Genomic DNA, 18,893 nt, shown 5'->3' on the forward strand with positions numbered 1-18,893 from the left:
GCCAGTTAGAGATGATATGAATCTCTCTTTCAAAGTTGTATGCGGACTTTTGTGAAACTTGTTCCGACAGGATTCTCTCAGAGCCAGCGAATGCACCTGAGGGGATTTGGCATCCTACAGAACATCCAAATAGGCCGAGTGTGTGATATTAGAGGTAGAAGCTTCTCACAGCCTCACCCCCATATACATACATTAACTTTCTCTGCTTTACTGTAAACATGTAATTTACTCTTTGTATATTTTAAGATGAAAATGTGGAGGTCATCTACGTATGTCCACGGCATCTGGGGGAAGACATGTTGCACTATTACACCAGCCTCCTGAAATGTGATGGAACCACAGACGAGGATTATACCGGGACCCCTCAGGCCTCATCCTCCTCTGTCAGACGCTTCATCATCCTCACACCTGAGGCTGTAGATTATTTTCCGGTAAGGTCAATGACATTAACATTTTGTGCACAGATGTATCTTCAAAGAAAAAACCCTGACAATGCCTTACATTTCTCAGCAGGATCTTAGAATTTACTGTAGAGGCATCAATTGTATTGTACTGTAGAGATGCTACAAGCATCTGTAGTTTATGAATTCTCCTCTAGAGGGTACTAGAGGAGATTATTATACAGTTGTAATGTGTGAGGTTCCCTCAGTGGGTTTAATTCTTTTCATTCCCTTTTACTACTTTTGAAAATAAACATCTGTTTTATTTCAAATTAAACACACTAGAGCTATATGAAGTTATAATTAATTAAAATACATGTCCATTAATTGTAGTAACAACTTGCTAAAAACCTTTCTTGCCACTTTTCGCATGATGTAAAGGGTTCTGACTTACCGCCATGTCCAACTTCAACATGCTAGGCTATCTAGAGAGTGCCAAGCTGGTAGAAAGTGAAAAACTGTTTATTCCATGGATTGGTTAAAAAATAAAGATGAGGAAACTGACCCACACAAAATACAGTCTACTGACAGCGGTCAGAAAAATTGTTGCTCCCATCCTGCTCCATTGAAGCCTTACCTACACTAACTTCAATTTAAGAAACCAACTCAAAATTTTCCAATAGCAGATTAGGCTATTATAGTGTGAGTCCAAATAGGGCAAAACACACATCAGAGTACATTGTGCAACATGACCAATTACCTGAAATCTAATGTCTCTGAAAACAATTTACTTTTGTAATAAGAATAAAATACTAAAAACTGTAAACAATATTATAAAACAATATTTCTCTTAAATTAGAAGTCTCTAGCTGGTTTTCAAGAAATAATAAAATGTTATATTAGTTGGTTTTATTAACTGTTTATTCCATCTAACTGCTGCATTTTTTTAAATTATGAAGTGTTTTGATGACCTTCATACAATAAAATGAAGGTGTTGTTATATTGTCTTTTTTCATCCAGCCATTCTATCCATCTTTTAATATCCCTTTCCACTAGATTGAATGTGCAACATGACATGGTCTTCTTCATTTCTTTCTATTGATTTTCCTGCTGTTTTGTTGTTAAACTGTGCCAGACGTGTTGCTGAGATGAATCACTGGTACCCATGGCTGGCAGCGCATTCTGCCAGTGACAGAAGGGATAATTCCATGTGGATCAAATAAATACAGATGTAAAGTAATTAGTTATATTCCCAAGGAGCTCATTGCTAGCACACATTAAAGATGTGAAGGATAGGGGAAGCCTCCCACAGGCAGCTTTTATCAATTCAACCTGCTGGAATACAGGAGAGGTTACAACCCTGCTGGCTATTACAATAATAGATCTGTTGTGTGTACACAGTGATAAATCAGGTCATGAAACAACCCTTGGAAGACACATTTAGACATCTTAGCAGCAGCAGAAATTTTTCCCCATCTTCTCTTCCAGACCCATAACATGTGCCTGTCTACACTATTAAAGTATAGTCCACGCACCCTAAAGCGCATCAGGAACCTGATCCAGGGGAAGCAGGCCTATATTGTGGGTGGAGTAGCCCATGAGGATGACCTGGCAGTGGCTGATGAGCTAGGAGTGCCAATCCTGGCTCCAGAACCAGCTATTGCACAGCACTACAGCACCAAGTCTTGGGGGAGGAGGATCTTTGCCGGGGCCGAGCTTGATGTACCCCCTGGTCAAGGGGACATCTACTCGCTAGACCAGGTCAGAGATCAAAACCACAACTGTATGCACAGCATACAGCATGAGGTGTTTTGCACATTGCCTGATAACACAGAACACTTTTTTACTTTTAATTATAATTAATTATATTATAAGTTTGTTTTTCATGTCTCTCTCATGGTTTAGCTTCATGAAACACTGGCTAGGATCATGACTCAAAACATTGATGTGCAGCGCTGGCTCTTCAAGATCGACTCTGAGCATGACGGCCGTGGCACAGCATACTGTGATGTATGCTATCTTAGCTGCTATAACTGGGCCCTGCAGGAATGCCGTCGTTATGATCCTGAGATATGGAACACAGAATGGATTCAGGTAAGATGTGAGGATTACGTCATTCCCTGTCATAAACTATAGGACCACTTCTTACTGGAAATTTGATACACTTACGTTTATGCTATGTTTTGTTGAATTTGCAAACATTTTGGTTTGTGTTTTTATTTGTTTATTTATTTATCTTATTACCTTTCCCTAAACTGATGTGTTTTACTATTATGGCTTGTTTTTATGGCTCAATCCAAAGCACTACTTTTAGAAAAGTGCAATACAAATAAAGTGTATTGCTATTATTATTACACTCATGCCAATGAGGGACCGGCCATTTAAAGTTAACATGGTAACAACTATACTTAACAGATAACATCACAGTAACAGCTAGGTATTAAAAAGGAGATCGTCCTCCTTGTTGAGATGACACAGCTCAAAAAATTGTTAAATTCATGTCTGTCATCAAATGAACAAAAGCATAGGTCACAGTGGGGTCAGAGAGTTGCCATCATTTAGCCCAGAGTAGGGGGAGTCACAATGCTGGTCCTCGTAGTATTTTGAGCATCGTCTCCACAGATAGAACATTAAATCAATAGATAAAATATCTGTTTATACACACAGCTACTATCCATTCTCCGAGGCACATACATCACCTAATGTCGGTGTGATGGGGAGAACAAAAGGCTGTCCAGTGGTACTAATGCCCTAACTCACCTGGCAGTGTTCAGTGTATCAAATCACAGTACAGACATTCTGGTCAATATATTTCTATTTTTATGAAACTATTGTGCAAATTATTGTCCCACAGATTCACATCTGATTTAATTTGTATTACAAAAAGTAGATAAAAGTATATCAAAGTACAAATCACACCAAACAGTTAGATCCTAAATTGCAGCAGATGCTTTGATTTTCTGCTCAAGCATTACAACACTGAGCTTTCTGTGTCTGTCCATAACACTTATTGGATGGGTGTAAGCCCTTTGTAAAGAGAACATTTATTACAAATACAGTATGTAGTGTAAAATGTGACATTGTAAATATTTAACAAAAATAAATACATTTAGATTTAATCTTAGACCTATTCAAAACAAATAAAATGCACATAATCATTAGTAAACCATTCATTTCGTACAGACCCAATCTGTACTCTGCTTCTGAGCCCCTGGCTCTTATTTCTCATATGCTTACAAAGTAGCCTTTGATTTTCTGTCATGTGTTAATTACCGTATTTTGCCATTTAACTGAGAGCATTGTGTAAACTAATTACAGGCTAATGATTGTGGGCTTGGAGCACAACGATTTTACTTTTTATTCCATTTGAAAGAACAGCAATCATCTCAAGCTTCTTATGGCTCGCTCTGTTTTGTTCCTATTAGCTCGTTCTTTGATTCATAGTGTATGTGCAGTGTGGGGCTGTAATTGTTGTTGCATTGGTGCTGTTAATTATGGCAGAGAGTGGCTGAGCCACAGCCAAGGTCCGTAATGGTGGCTGGGGCAGCACAGGAAAGTAAATGGGGTTTGTTTCACCAGCTGGGGTCCCATGGAGAGGGACGAGTGCCGAGGCCCCCAGTGTAGACCAACAGCCTCGGGGCTTCTGGGCCATATGGACACAACACTTTAACTGGCCTTTATTCTACACCTTGCTCTTTTAATCAAAGCAAAGCCCACATCCTGTGCTCCTCATTGCATGATTTTTTCTTATGACATTGTTTCCCCCTAAAATGTATTCGCCCCCTTAAATATATCACATTGTCTGTCTGTTGTTGTACTTGTGTATATTGAAGATAGCAATTTGGCTCTACAATATATGCTGTAAGATTACAGAACAATGTTGTTGATTAGATAGAAACATGAATATTTTATGACATTGCATATCCTCGCTGTCCTCTCCTCACAGCAAAAACTGTAGGTGGACGTTTAAACTTGCCGGTATATTCTAAGACATAACACTCGTAACGTAGCACTTTTCCAAAAATAAGTAGACCTAATTACATTGGCAATGACAGCTTGTGAATAGGATAGATACTGAATATTTGTGACCATTTAAACAAGAGATGATTAAAGTTGTTTATGGAAATAGTAGCAACTTAATTAATAATGAAACACAAATTATCAAATGAAGCGTTTTTAATATGAATTCATAATTACCAGTAATAACATCAAGATCATTGCAAAAAATAACAAATACGTTGTTTGAAGTGTATATTGTACAAATATGTTATACTGTTTATAATCACTGTAAAAGTAGAGAGACGATTAGAGAGTATACTTGGCCTCAGTCTACACAGACTGTGTGCATATTTTTGTAATTATTGCTCATTCTGAAGGGCTCAGCATGAAAAAGCTTGACTCACAAGAGTACCATGTGGTCTTTCAGAATTACAACAACAATCAGATTCCTTCTGGCTTTGTAAAAGAAAGCCTAAAAAGGGACAACAAGAAGGAGGAGCCACACTATAGGAGCCTCCACAGAAATCTAGGAGATGGTGTGTTTCTCTGAATATAGTGAGGCCCACAGCCTCCCTAACAGTGTTTCAGCCTGCAGAAAGCCCCCAGGCCTCTTTTAGCATTTACACAGAGAGAGGTTAAAGACATGTAGATCTGCACCCATGCAATGCCTGAAGGGGGCCACACACACACACTTAAGCGCTCACACAGCTTGCATATGGATCATTAGGCACAAGAGGGTAAAAATTACACCTAATAGCGTCAACAGATGGAGTACTTCTTTTTGTCACACTGTGTGCAAACAGATCTTGAGCAACACCTTATTTAGGTTAAGTTTGTCAACGAAATGGGTCATTTGATAATCACTACCACTGAAGAGGTACAGGGACATTTTGTACAGATGTTTTCTGTCTAAATATTGTGCAGTCTGTGCTTGCATGGAGGAGTTTAAATATATAATGCTCTGCCTTAACATAATTAACCTGAATTAACCTTACTGCGATCTTAAAATATTCTTTGTGTTCCACGTTTGCTTTGTGTTTTCTTTCATTTCACTGTAGTTCTTCAGTGCCTTTTGTGCAGTCATTAAATTATCTTTAAAATCTTTAAAATCCAACCAGGGATGAGAAGATCTTAGCGATTAGCTAAATGTATCATTTAGTATTACACATGAAATTAGTCATGGGCTGTTGTAGATTGATGTTGAAACTTTGGTGGGACATTGCTACAGAAAATGAATATTCATACAAAATGTATGACTGGTCAAATCATATCCCTCTACAGTATTCTCAAGACTAACTGTAGCTTCTCAGTTGTTTCTCCATGTAAAGGCAATGAAATGGCAATCAAAGAGGCAAAGCGACATCTATTTTATTTATGACCAGATTGCTTGGCTTTATGTGGACACCAAGCAAAGCCTGAATCCTATCACAGGGTACTGTACGCAGTTTAAGTCCAAATAATTTATTGCAAAATACCTCTCTTTCTTTTCTTCCTGCCCTGCTGTTTCTGTGAACTGCATAGGCAAAGTCCTGGGGTGAGCCTGCTCTTCCGTTTATAATGACAACCGTTCCCTTACACTTTTTGCCGCACCATTGTGTGCTTTATGGTTTGTATAGGGGGAATCACTGTGTAGCATTTGACCTCGCCTCTTACAGTACTTGAATATGATGATGGCTGTTACATGACTGGAATATCAACAGCATAATCTCCAGTCCTGTCTCTAGTGAAGCCAGACAGCATATACTCAAAACAAAGTAACGCTCTAGATAGAACAATGAAAGAACAAAGACATTATTTCCATTCAGAATTCAGTCATCTTTCAGACAGGTTTCACATATTCTATTGGGTATGACCAAATTAAAATCCCATCTAATGGTCATACACAGACCTTATTGCGTACAGAAGCCTGTATTTGAAAGAAGACTCAGCATTTGAACACTTCATACAGTCAACATAAGCATTCAATTGTAGTTTTATACAATACACAATATATATGGTATATAATGACAGCTAAAGGTTTAGTAGAGTCTTGGTTGTTACTTTGACTATATTACAGCATTTTCAGAGAAAACATTGTTCTTGAGTTGCCAAACTGTTTAAGAGACACCTAAAGCAAAAGTTAGAAATTAACAGCATAATTAAGTGGTGAAACCATTATGGCATTTCCTAGTTACAGAAACAAGAGTGATATCGATCCCAGTCAAGCCCTGATTGATCCCCAGATAGATGGGGTTAGCTTAGGCATTCATCAGCTGCTCAGTGGAGAGAGTTGTTATTGAGGGCAGATGCTGTCTCTGTGGCTGTGAGTTAAAGCCATTAGACTCCTGAGGCCTTCTGATAATAGGCTGTCACTCACAAATAGGCCCTCCCGCAGTAGCCATCAGACACTCACACATAAATTGAAGCAGCCACCAAAGGTCTGGAGGATAACAAGCAGTCACTGGAGTCATCCGGATTACACAAGGGCATTTCCAATAATGTAGTCGACCCCTTGAAAGCTTTGATAATGGGAAAAAATAAAGTAGCCAGGACTTGTTATGGAATTGACTTTGAATTAACAAACCTACATAATTCCTTCAGATCTGTCACCAACTAATTTGCAGTAGATCCCTAATCTATGCACCTTAACTTTCTTTTCTGCAGGAGTCTGTGCTTCTTAGATATCTAGATGAAATCCCAGAGTGGCTCGCCCGTTACAGTCAGCCAGTTAAAACCTCCTGCTATCCCAACTGGGCCTTCTTCCTGAAGACCTTCCTCAGGCAAGGTCGGATACCTATTGTCAGGCACTGAATGTTTATTCACCTGCAAATACAACCATTTGGAATATGCTAACAGTCATTTCCTATGTATTTCCTAGTTCCCTAATGTTGCCTATGTAACCTGTCAAGTTTGATAAAATTCATGTTACTCTTGTTGGTTGTTAAACAGCTACCAGGAGAGTTTTAGATGGTAACTCTGTTAACTTTTATTGGTAACTTTTTTGTTGTCTATACTGTAGCCATTCCTCTGCTCTCACTCTGTTTCCAGGAGGTGTGGTGGAGGCCTACCCCCCTTCAGACAGTGTTACTTGTCTGACAGTAGATCTGCTGCTGGAGCCCGGGGGTGAGGTGACCATGCTGTCCTGTGGAGACCAGCTTCACGGCTCCTGTCAGCTGGAAGCTATAGGCTCCACTGTTCCTCAGACCTCTGTACACCCAGAGACCTTGCAATCCATCTGCATGCGTGTGGGCAAGGCTTGTCTACAGCGCCTTATAGTAGGTTATGTCTCCGTGGACCTGGCTACATTTCTGAACCGCAACACCATGAAGCAAAAGGTGAGACCCAAGCAAGGTGGCCTTAGCTCATACTACCACGATAAATATAGTCTGAGCTGTTGCAGCGTGGGGTGTCAAAGCTCTCTATTTCACCATATTGGTGAAAGAGATCAATTTTTAGGCTGGATCAGCGATCCATATGAACAGATAGGTGTCTCCCCTACTGCTCCCTTGGGATTTGAACAACAGGCAAGGCAAACAGTGGGCACAGGGACCAAATGTGTCACAAGGACATCTAATAAACTGTCAGGTGTTATCGTGTCAATACACTGATTCCACCATTTAAGGCTTGCCCTTTAACCTCACAGTGCCGGGAAATTCAGAGACAACTATCTTTTAGACAATAGGTCATTCTAAAGTGGTTGGCAGCTTCACAGCGATGCCCTGTCAGTGTTTAACCCCTAGCTGCTTACCTGCAGCGGTCTGCTGAAATTTGTCTCGTTATTGCAGTGAGGCACCATCGAAGCCTTATCTCATTTGTCAGGATACATTTTTGTTGATACCTTCTTGATTTATGATATTGGAAATGAGCTGGTTTATGATGGTTTAACCTTTGCCCCTAACTTTTGGCTAAATTGACTGCTTATTGATCCAGAGCTGTAAAATGAAATGCTTTGTTTATAATATGGTCTACTAAAATACTAAAAATACTAAACAGTGGAGAAAGGACTAGAGCTATTTTACAGTTTACAAAAGGGTACAAAAAGTGAATCTGAATGTGTTCAGTTTTTGTTTTTCTTTCATTAAATTTTATTAAATTACCATCAGGTACCATACATCTTCTTCTTATTCAGGGCATGTCAGTAAATCTATTCTATTTGGGGTTTTTTGTCTTTATTCTTTAAGCTTTATTTGTGTTTACATTTATAATTTATTCTCATAATAAAACTATGGATTCAGAGTTGACACTAGCTAAGGGCATGCTTGCCCCCACAGGGTAGTCTCTCTAAAAATTTAAATATATACGGGCCAAACGTTTGGACACACCTTCTCATTCACTGTGTTTCCTTTATTTTCATGACGATTTATATTGTAGATTCTCACTGAAGGCATCAAAACTATGAATGAACACATATGGAATTGTGTACTTAACAAAAACTGTGAAATAACTGACAACATGTCTTATATTCTAGTTTCTTCAAAGTAGCTACCCTTTGCTCTGATTACTGCTTTGCACTCCATCACTCTCCTTCTTGGTCAGATAGCCCTTACACAGCCTGGAGGTGTGTTTGGGGTCATTGTCCTGTGGAAAAATAAATGATGGTCCAACTAAAGGCAAACCGGGTGGGATGGCATGCCGCTGCAGGATGCTGTGGTAGCCATGCTGGTTCAGTATGCCTTCAATTTGGAATAAATACGCAACAGCGTCACCAGCAAAACCATCGCACAAAGACACGGCGGTTGGAACCAAAGATCTCAAATTTGGACTCAGCAGACCAAAGCAAAGATTTCCACTGGTCTAATGTCCATTCCTTGTGTTTCTTGGCCAAAACAAATCTCTTCTGCTTGTTGCCTCTCCTTACCGGTGGTTTCCTAGCTGCTATTTGACCATGAAGGCCTGATTCACACAGTCTCCACTTAACAGTTGTTCTAGTGATGTGTCTGCTGCTAGAACTCTGTGTGGTATTCTTCTGGTCTCTAATCTGAGCTGCTCTTAACTTGCTATTTCTGAGGCTGGTGACTCTGATGAACTTATCCTCAGCAGCAGAGGTGACTCTTGGTCTTCCTTTCCTGAGGCGGTCCTCATGTGAGCAGGTTTTGTAGTAGCGCTTGATGGTTTTTGCGACTTCAATTGGGGACACATTTAAAGTATTTGCAATTTTACGGACTGACTGACCTACATTTCTAAAGTAATGATGGCCACTTGTTTCTCTTTACTTAGCTGATTAGTTCTTTCCATAATATGAATTCTAACAGTTGTCCAATAGGGCTGTTGTCTGTTGTATCAACCTGACTTCTGCACAACTGATGGTCCCAACTCCATTAACAAGGCAAGAAATTCCACTAATTAACCCTGACAAGGCACACCTGTGAAGTGAAAACAGTTTCAGGTGACAACCTCATGAAGCTCATTGAGAGAACACCAAGGGTTTGCAGCATTATCAAAAAAGCAAAGGGTGGCTACTTTGAAGAAACTAGAATATAAGAAATGTTTTCAGTTATTTCACACTTTTTTGTTAAATACATATATTAAGTATTAATATATATTAAGACTACTAATAAAATATTCTGTATTTTAAAAAGCAACCAATAATACAAAATATATATATACACACATTAAGTATAAATACTGTGTATCTATACTGCTGTGTAAATATATATTTTGTATTATTGGTTCTTTTTTTAAATACAGAATATTTTTATCAGTAGTCTTTATTTTGACTTTCTTTTAAGGAAATAAAAAAACTATATTGATATAAACGTAACAGTATTTCTTATATTTCAGGATTTCATTTAGTCACTACATTTTAATTTTAGTGTAACTCATATTAGAAAATATACTATATCTCAAATTTATCATAGGAACTAAAGCTTTCCTTATCTTTAACTTGATATAATGACAGCCTAAAAATGTATTTTCAGTATCAATGTTGACCCAAAATTGAATGGGATTCACCGACAGCATAAGTAAGAGCAGACTATAACAGCATGTGCTTCAATAGAGGCAGGGACATTAAAGACAGATTCTTAACCATCTCCCCACGCATAGAGCTCAGACAGAGGACAGCCACATGGGCAAACCTGTCTGGATTTAAACATCAATTTAGATTCAAACCTGTTGCTAAAAGCTGCCTACTTTATTTGATGGGAAGAAGTGGGTCACATATGTTTGCCCTTGCAGTCTTTTCTCACATTGTGGAATGGTGGGGCCCCAGCTGCAGCATCAGGGTTTTTAATGAAAATGCAAGGCAATAGAAAACAGGTACAATCCAGGCTTACATTTCCCACGGCTTTGTTAAGAACGACAATGAGACATTGGAGCATGATTTTTAGTGAGTTGAGTGAATGGCGCGGTGGAGTGTGTCCTTCACTGAGGCCCAGGTAGCAACCTGATGCATAGAAACTAGCATCTATCCAGTGGGAGCTACTGCACCTCTGTCTTACTGTAACGGTCCCTGGGTGCAGTTTACGGCTGAACATGAATGTACACAGCTTGCAATTGTTTTGATTTTATGTGTACTGTTTAAACACTTTGTGCATATATTGTATATTCTATACGTCATTCTCACATAAAGTATATGCAATTTTATTTAAATTACGAAATTACAATATTGACTCATGCAATTACAAATAATAAGCGATGGCTTTTCTTCACATTGGAAAACTGTTCCAGAGGGCTAACTGCAACATTGTAGTTCATGTTGCCTATAATTTAACATAAATGAAAACATTTTTGTCAATATAATAATTATTAGACATTATTTGGGGTACTTCTTCAAGTGGTTTATTGAAAGTTTTATGAATTATTTCTTGAATGACAGTCACTTTAAAATTAATACATTATTAAAATGTTGATATTATTTATTTATTATTATTTGCTTATTTATGATTAGATTTAATATTTTGATTATTTTTCAAACAAAATGCCAAACTTTCTCTGGTTCCAGCTTCTCCAATGTGAATATTTGCTGACATTCTTTGTCTTATATCATTGTAAAATCCATATCTTTAGGTTTTACACTGTTGTTTAGACTAAACAAGACATTTGAAGGCATCACCTTGGAGAATGTTCTCAGCATTTTTCACTATTTTCTGAAATTTCACTGGGAAAGAAATGATTAATTAACTTATTGTCAGAATAATTAATAATGAAAATGAGCCCTAGACTATAACTAGGTTTTACAACATATTTTATAATTATATTATAACATATATTATAATTTAATAAAAAGAATGAAATGTGGCTCATAAGAGAATTACTGTATACGGTCAGATATCCATGCGTTAGTGGAGATAAAGTGCTCAGGTTACAGAGACTGGGGGGTTCAGACAGGCAGCGATTTGCATTCAGTGGCAGGAACGTTTACTTTGACAAATAGGAACAGCAAAAGGAGGCAGCCGACTGCCACTTAGTTATTACCAACTCCTTCACTAGTGATTTATTTGCCACTTTTAAAGAGAGGGCATAGCTATTAGGTTATTATTGGGAAAATTAGCCCTGTTTAAGCAGAGGGCTACGACCATACCTGACCCCTTAATATACTTATAATGATGCCATTTACTATACATATCTGAACTTAGCTTCTCATCAGACCTGTGCCAAACAAACTAGCCCAAGGCAGACTGAATACAAATACAGGGAAGTATCTACTTTGTGCATGTGTCATTCTACAACTGAATTACCTAAATCTGTCGAGCACACACCATTAACCGTGTTTTCCCTTTCCCCCGCCTCTCAACGTGGATAACATTGTAAGGATTAAAAGGTATTGACCCCTCTCTTTATAAGGACTGGTGGGTGAAATACTTTGATGTTCCATTTGTGTGATTAAATTGGAATTTAAGTTTGTAGGGTCTGTTTTTCTCTGCTGTGACACCGAGTTCACCATGTCCTGTTTGCAGGTGTGGGCTATTGATCTGGACCTCACATACAGCGACCAGTTGGCCATGACGCAGTTGCTTCTGATGATGACTGGAGGAACGCTGAATTTCCACACAGGCTGTTTAGAAGTGCCAACTCCAATCAGAGAGAAATGCTGTGAACACCAAATTGCAGCCAAAGTACCATTTTTGTATTTGTTTATAAGGACAGTTTTGATAAAGTTACATTTTCTTAAACATTAGGTTGATTTAAAATGCTATATTTGTAGTTGTATACTTTTACAGTTTCCTCATTAAGGAAGAAATCACCCGTTTTAAAGCAAGCTGAGATTTTAGAGGATATTGTTATACCACTACAGTAATCACAAAATAGATCATGTTTTGCTCTTCATTTTTGTTAAATACAACTAAATACTTTAATTACGCACTGAGCTCAGTTGGTGTTTAGGTGCTGATTTTATTATCATTTTGATAGATGAGCCTAAATAATCAACACATTAATAATTCATACCATTTTCATTATGCATGTGTTTGCATGCTTGAACACCTCATCAACCTGGTGCCAGTCCTTAAACAATAGAGCTCTTTTATTAGCAATATGCCTGAGTTTACGCTTGTTAATCTGCGACTTGTATTATTTTATCAAACATTCATTTAGTCGGTGGCCTGGTGCTTCAGTACAGCAGTTGAGCCACCGCTGTGGTTAATGGCTTTAGCAGTGGCCATCATTAGGGGCCTGCATATAACAAACACAATTAAATCCCTGTTGGACACTTTTATTGTTGTGTGAGGGTCCTGTATTTGACAACCGCAAACACACACCCATCACAGCGAGTTATAGGCTATCTCCTGTGCTCACAGAGGCTTAGTCCTGCTTTTAGGTCTCCCAAAGGTGCCTGAGAACCAGGAACATTTTTATCCTCTTGAGCCCTGCCACTTTAAGTAATCAACCTCTCTAGAGTTAGTTATGACACTTGCATCCTCAGAGCCTCTCTATTATAGTGATGTGTATTGTTCAAGTAGTCCTTTTGTGCATTTGTAGTACTTTTTGTCTCAAATTGAATGCAAACATTTGCGGTCCCAAAACTGGTTTATTTTATTGGCATCGTACAATTAAGCTCATCTTGTATTTGGCTTGTCTTCTAAACATTAATTGTTCCTCCCCGCAGTTAATTAAGAAAGGCCCAACAGTTTACCACATGTGCCCCACACTCATCATGTTTACTAATCACACACACTCCCCAAACTCAACAGTGACCCTAAGGACATGTGCATGGGGTTCAGCCGTCTCTACCATTTTACACACATCACCACCTACGTTTTAGATTAACAGAAAGACTTATGCCAATAATCATACATTTTATCATACATACTTTCTTTCTCTTTCTTGTTTTCTTGCTTTTTCTACAGCCTCCCATGGTTAATCGTTATGCAGTTATTGGGAGCCACTTGTTTCACTCTAACCTTTCCATGTTATACCACAATGTGTTCTTTATGGTGTGCAAGGCTCATGGCATAGGATTTAACATGAAGGTAAAAACTCAAAATGAACATGTTTGCCTTTATATCATCCTTACATATTGTTTATTTTTGCAGCTTAGTATATGATTGATTTAAATCCACATATTTTACATAATAAAAGCTGTGGAGTTAGAAAGAAGTGAGCTTACCAGACTTTTTTCCCACTCCTTATCTCAGCTTGAGGCTAGCAGGTCAACGCTACATTAGCATCTACTAGCATAACACGCATAAACAGTTGGCCAAGTTGCATTGTGGGTAATGAAGGTGCAATGCTTTGACACAAAAGAAGACTGTATGGAATAAGAAAGACGATATCTATGGTTCTGCTGCATTGATTTTAATCTTAATTCAAGAGTCACAAAATGTTATAGAAGTACAATGCTGCATCGGTGAAGTGCTTTTTTTAGCTGATGGAGCTGTTCTTTTGACTCTGTGTTTGTGGCTCTTAATTTTCAGAGGAAGCAAGGCACTGTATTTGCTCTGTATGACAGCAGTGAGCGATGCACTATTGGAATGATGTAAGTATTTCTTATTGCATCAAATTCCTATGCACACAGTATTAATGACATTTAGGGTTCATCATTAGGAGAAAGATTTCTGAGCACATTTAGGTTTGTTTTACCTCTCTTTGTTGAAATAGACAGGCACATGAAATAAACAGTAAAGGATTAGGTGGGTGAAAGACTTTGGAAAGATTGAGGACAATTCCATTAGAGGAAAAAGGGCTGGCTTTGTAAATGTTGTTACAACCTCTGAAAATTAAGCAGAAGGTTATTTAACACATTTTTCACTTATATCTTTTAGCTTACGCAGTGTTGTAACATTTAAATCAAGCTTAGCTCATCCCACTAGAGATGATGAAGATGTTGCCTATTGAAAGTTTCATTTAACCACCACCATCTGATGAAAAAGCTGATTGTTTCATAGCTGCCAACATGGGGAACATTAGTAAACTCGTTTGTTTGGGGTGTCGTTAATAGAACAGTCTCAGAAGATCTCCAGGGAGCTCTGGTGACCTTTGCTCGGAATCTGTCAGACATTCATCAGGAAATATCGCCCTCTAAAATGCAAGGAGAAAACAATTTTAAGGTACTATGGATAATGACTTAACGATCTCTCCTCATCTATATTATGAAACTTGCATCTTGAGTCAAGCTTTGGTCTGGAATTATGTTGAAGAAAACGTAACCCAAATTATGTTTTAAATATAATAACATTGATACATTTTCAAAAAACAGACTCTCGCGTGGAATAATTACGGATAGTAACTTAACTTCTTTTATATTTTGTTTTTGGAGGAGCTGATCAAGGACATAGAAGATGTACTGCAGATGACTGTACAGAACAAGATGCGAGCGGTGGAGGATAAACTTGCTGCTTAGACAGCAGCTTCACCAATAAACACATGGCCAGTTAGGCCTTAAACAAACCTTTATAATGATTGTGTGATCTCTTTGAATATAATTAATATAATAATAATAATTAAAATAATTATATTGGTAAATTACAGCTTTTAACAACATACAGTAAACTATACACAAGGTAATTCCACTGGGGAATCAGTAGGCTTCACTTATGAATTTATTAAGGATTTATGCACTCACATGATATAAAGCAGTTTTATTTTGTGTTGGAAACCGCAGATTAATTGTGCTTAAACTACTACAAGGGAATACATAGTGTGGATGAACTTCATAGTATCATGACTTTATGTCTATATGTATAGAACATAGATGAGAATGAGTATATCGTTTAGTGAGATGTTCCATAATACATTGCCTCTGTGAAGATGTGGCCACACATTTCTTTGGTCGGTTGATGAAAAAGTGATTGGTACTGGCTGTAATTTGGTTGCCAAAGGACTCCTGTAAGTTGACAATATTTATTTCTTTAAAAAAGAGTATATTGTAAAGTTTTCAGAAATACAGTATTTTGTTATTGTTCATTATTATACAGTACATATATCGTTTTCAGCAAGTGGTGAATTGTAAAAGTTGAAATGAGCTGATTTTATAAATGTTTGCATTCAGTCTGTCACTACAAAATGATTTGATGATAAGAAATTCCTTTCAATTCAATGTGATTCAAATTGGTTTGAGGAGCTAAAACATTACTAATCGCCCGCACAAACCAACAGGTTCTTTATAAACAAATATACATATGTGTATACAGCATGTATATCTTTTAATATGGAAATTCATAATATGTGTGTATACATACTTGACTTAACATTTTGGCTTTTTGTGGCCCATATGCAGGTTTGTGGACTGCTGTCTGTGTTGCGGATCCACAATAGACAACTGAATGTTTATTTGAAAATATTTCACCAAGGGCTTTACTGTTTTTGGACCTAGTTTGTAAAGTGTCTTGGATCTAGTTTGCAAAGGAGGATGTGCTGGTGGTCTTCATGTGGTCAGGAGCCTAACACTGATAACACTGATTACCACTGGGGTCAGTAATGGTCAAAGTTGCAAAGGGATTATTTGAAGCAATGGTTATGCTCCCTGATAACCACGTTCAGCATACTTATCTTGATAAATAAAATAAAAAGTAAGGAGGTGTTCCAGGCATGCCCAGCTGGGAGGAGGCCCTTGGGAAGACCTAGGACTAGGTGAAGAAATTATATCTCCAAACTGGCCTGGGAACGCCACGGGATCCCCCAGTCGGAGGCTCGTGAAAGGGAAGTTTGGGGTCCCCTGCTGGAGCTGCTGCCCCTGCGACCCGATACCTGATAAGCGGATGAGGTCAGTTGCAGTGATGAACAAACTCCACCTCCTCTGCCCCCCACCACCCCAACCTGCATGCTAGTGTTAACACATTAGTCACTGCAAACTATTTTTATGGGTGCATGTGCAATTTGCATATCATGTGTAATTATCTAATAACTTATTTTACTTAATTTTTGTACTTTATAGCTTCTCAGGTTTTTCCCATACAATGTCTCGTTGTACACTCACACATATTAGACTGTTGTAAATCATTTGTAAAATTATAAATGATAGAACTTCATGTTAAATTAATTGTTTTATAGGGTGGCTGGTGTGAGTACAGTGCCGTCACTTCACACATGAACCACATCGGGTGAACAGACGGTCGTAGTCACAAATTGTGTTGAAGAGAAACAACTGCACAGCGCTGCGTTTCCAACCGGACGACTTTAGCAGGAGAACCAGGTCAGATCAAACACTAGCTACACAGCACAGCTCTAAGCGCGCATTCTAAGAGCTGCTTTCTTCACAGGCCGTTGAAGTAAATTGTACGCGTGTGTGACAGCATGTGTATCCGGAGGTGTTGCTCTGTGTAGTGAAATATCTTCCGCAGAATAACTTTTTGTTTAGTTCACAAATATGCACTGTCTGGTTTGCTAACCTTAGCTCACGTTAGTTGCTCGTGTAACATTAAACGGCCCTGTGTCTTTTTCCCGCTGTTTGAAGGACGTGTCAGTTGATACAGCATGTTTTGCTGTTGTACATCAGCTGATTTAAAATGTCTGTACATTTCATCTATGGTTAGTAGTCAGAGTTCTGTCTGTAAGTAATTTACATGCGGCCCAGGTGATACAACTAAAAAAAGGTGAATCATTCTACTGTTAGAATAAGTCATGAAGGAGGTTTTTAGGAAGATACACAGCCTCGTTTTAAAGATCGTCCTGTTTCCGAGCACGTTTGGCAGGACTGGCCCACGGCCAGCTGCCTCAGAGGTGTTGACCTGCCACCTGCTGCAGCGTAAACTCCCGCCGTGGACTTCATTCTGTGTCCGCTACAGCTCCGTTCAAAATGACCAGTTCGGACTGTCCAACTTTAATTGGAGAGTCCAGGGATCCAACTACCAAATACTCAGAACAGGCTGCTTCCCCTTTATAAAATATCACTGTACCAAAACGCCTCCACACAACCTGGACTTTGAGGACACATTTTTCACCATGTTGAAAGTACTTAATCTGGGTCAGTAAATATATTTAATGATCTACCTTATATAAAATACAAATTATTATTTTTAAACTCTGGAGATACTACAAAATCACCGTGTCATTTTATTGCAGGCATCCCTTGTTTGGCCTATGGCATTGGTTGCTGGATGGTGGTAGGAGCGTCAGAAAGAGTGCAGACAAGTGTTGGACCTGTCACAGTCTATTTCGCTTACAAAGAAGAAGAAGGCGCACAGTATTAAACCCTGAACAAAACACTATTTTAAGTGTGTTTGCAAAAGGCTCTTGTGTGCCAACTGCTGTCGCCTACTTAATACAGTTCCCCAAGTGATGTTGTAGTGGACCTTTTGACAAAAATACAATATTGTATAACTCCTGCTCCAATTGTCTGACTACGCTCATTTGTGTTTAATTATTTAAGATTAAAATGTTGCAGTGAAGGAGTCAGTTATGCATCTTATTACACTGACACTCGATATGGACAGTGTTTGTTCAGAAAGCTAACTATCCATTATAGTATAATGAAAAGTTTAGGATTTCTCAGTGGATAGACTGTTTGACCCAAAGCCTTTTCCTGGGTGTTTACACAGCGATATTTGTCAATGTTATACCAGCCTCCAGTGCACGCCTTCAGAGTCATTACATTGTAAAAGAATATTATTGCAACGAATATTAAAGTGTATGGAGTCTTAAAAAGTGTAAATAATTCACATAAGTGATACCAAGTGGCAGCATTTATTTGACAATACTTAAATGCAGGAATTTAAATAACCCCTGCTCATTTATTTAAAGGTAAATTAGTGATCACTCTGCATGCAACAGATAGTCAATAGTGTTAGAGAAAAACCATTGACAAGACAGGTCTGATAAAATAGGTTTTAATTACCAAAGTGTGGCCTTTGCAAAGAGACATCTACATCCCTTCATGCAGGCCTCCACTGGCCTTTGATTTCTGGTAATGTGCTTTGCTGACAGGGCACACTTGCCTCCTGCTCCCTCTGAGATGCAGGTTGACAAACTGCCATATTGATTTCTTCACTCCTCAGCATCTCATACTAATAGCATTTATCTGTGACCTCAATTATCTGGCCTTGGCCTCTTCATTTTTTAGCAACAATGAAACAACGAATAATTTCTTGTTGTACATGTAAATCAATGCACCTTTTGACTTGAAGGCTGTGATATTGGCCTACACGATGTTCATGATGC

General features: G+C 38.4%; 2 protein-coding genes across 2 annotated transcripts in view; both read left to right on the top strand.

Moving 5' to 3' along the window:
• Positions 1-18,893, top strand: part of iqch (IQ motif containing H) — a 35,876-nt gene that overhangs the window by 7,803 nt on the left and 9,180 nt on the right. Inside the window, exons 12-22 of the mRNA XM_034879171.1 lie at positions 71-154; positions 247-431; positions 1,869-2,141; positions 2,286-2,474; positions 7,023-7,143; positions 7,407-7,693; positions 12,257-12,415; positions 13,646-13,768; positions 14,213-14,274; positions 14,737-14,845; positions 15,055-15,174. Coding sequence (XP_034735062.1) covers positions 71-154; positions 247-431; positions 1,869-2,141; positions 2,286-2,474; positions 7,023-7,143; positions 7,407-7,693; positions 12,257-12,415; positions 13,646-13,768; positions 14,213-14,274; positions 14,737-14,845; positions 15,055-15,138 — 1,676 coding nt within the window. The 3' untranslated portion in view covers positions 15,139-15,174. The remainder of the gene's footprint in view (positions 1-70; positions 155-246; positions 432-1,868; positions 2,142-2,285; positions 2,475-7,022; positions 7,144-7,406; positions 7,694-12,256; positions 12,416-13,645; positions 13,769-14,212; positions 14,275-14,736; positions 14,846-15,054; positions 15,175-18,893) is intronic.
• Positions 16,889-18,351, top strand: c8h15orf61 (chromosome 8 C15orf61 homolog). Its single transcript, XM_034879172.1, has 2 exons — positions 16,889-17,700; positions 17,799-18,351. The coding sequence occupies exons 1-2, from the start codon at positions 17,358-17,360 to the stop codon at positions 17,924-17,926; spliced, it is 471 nt and encodes a 156-aa protein (XP_034735063.1). The 5' UTR covers positions 16,889-17,357; the 3' UTR covers positions 17,927-18,351.

This window comes from Etheostoma cragini, chromosome 8, assembly GCF_013103735.1.
Source record: "Etheostoma cragini isolate CJK2018 chromosome 8, CSU_Ecrag_1.0, whole genome shotgun sequence".
Taxonomy (NCBI): domain Eukaryota; kingdom Metazoa; phylum Chordata; class Actinopteri; order Perciformes; family Percidae; genus Etheostoma; species Etheostoma cragini.

Bases quoted from the DNA above. Each gene is read 5' to 3' on its own strand.
- c8h15orf61 (XM_034879172.1), top strand. From the start codon at position 17,358: ATGAAGGAGGTTTTTAGGAAGATACACAGCCTCGTTTTAAAGATCGTC. The intron at 17,701-17,798 runs GTCAGTAAATAT...ATTTTATTGCAG, and splicing joins GTTGAAAGTACTTAATCTGG to GCATCCCTTGTTTGGCCTAT.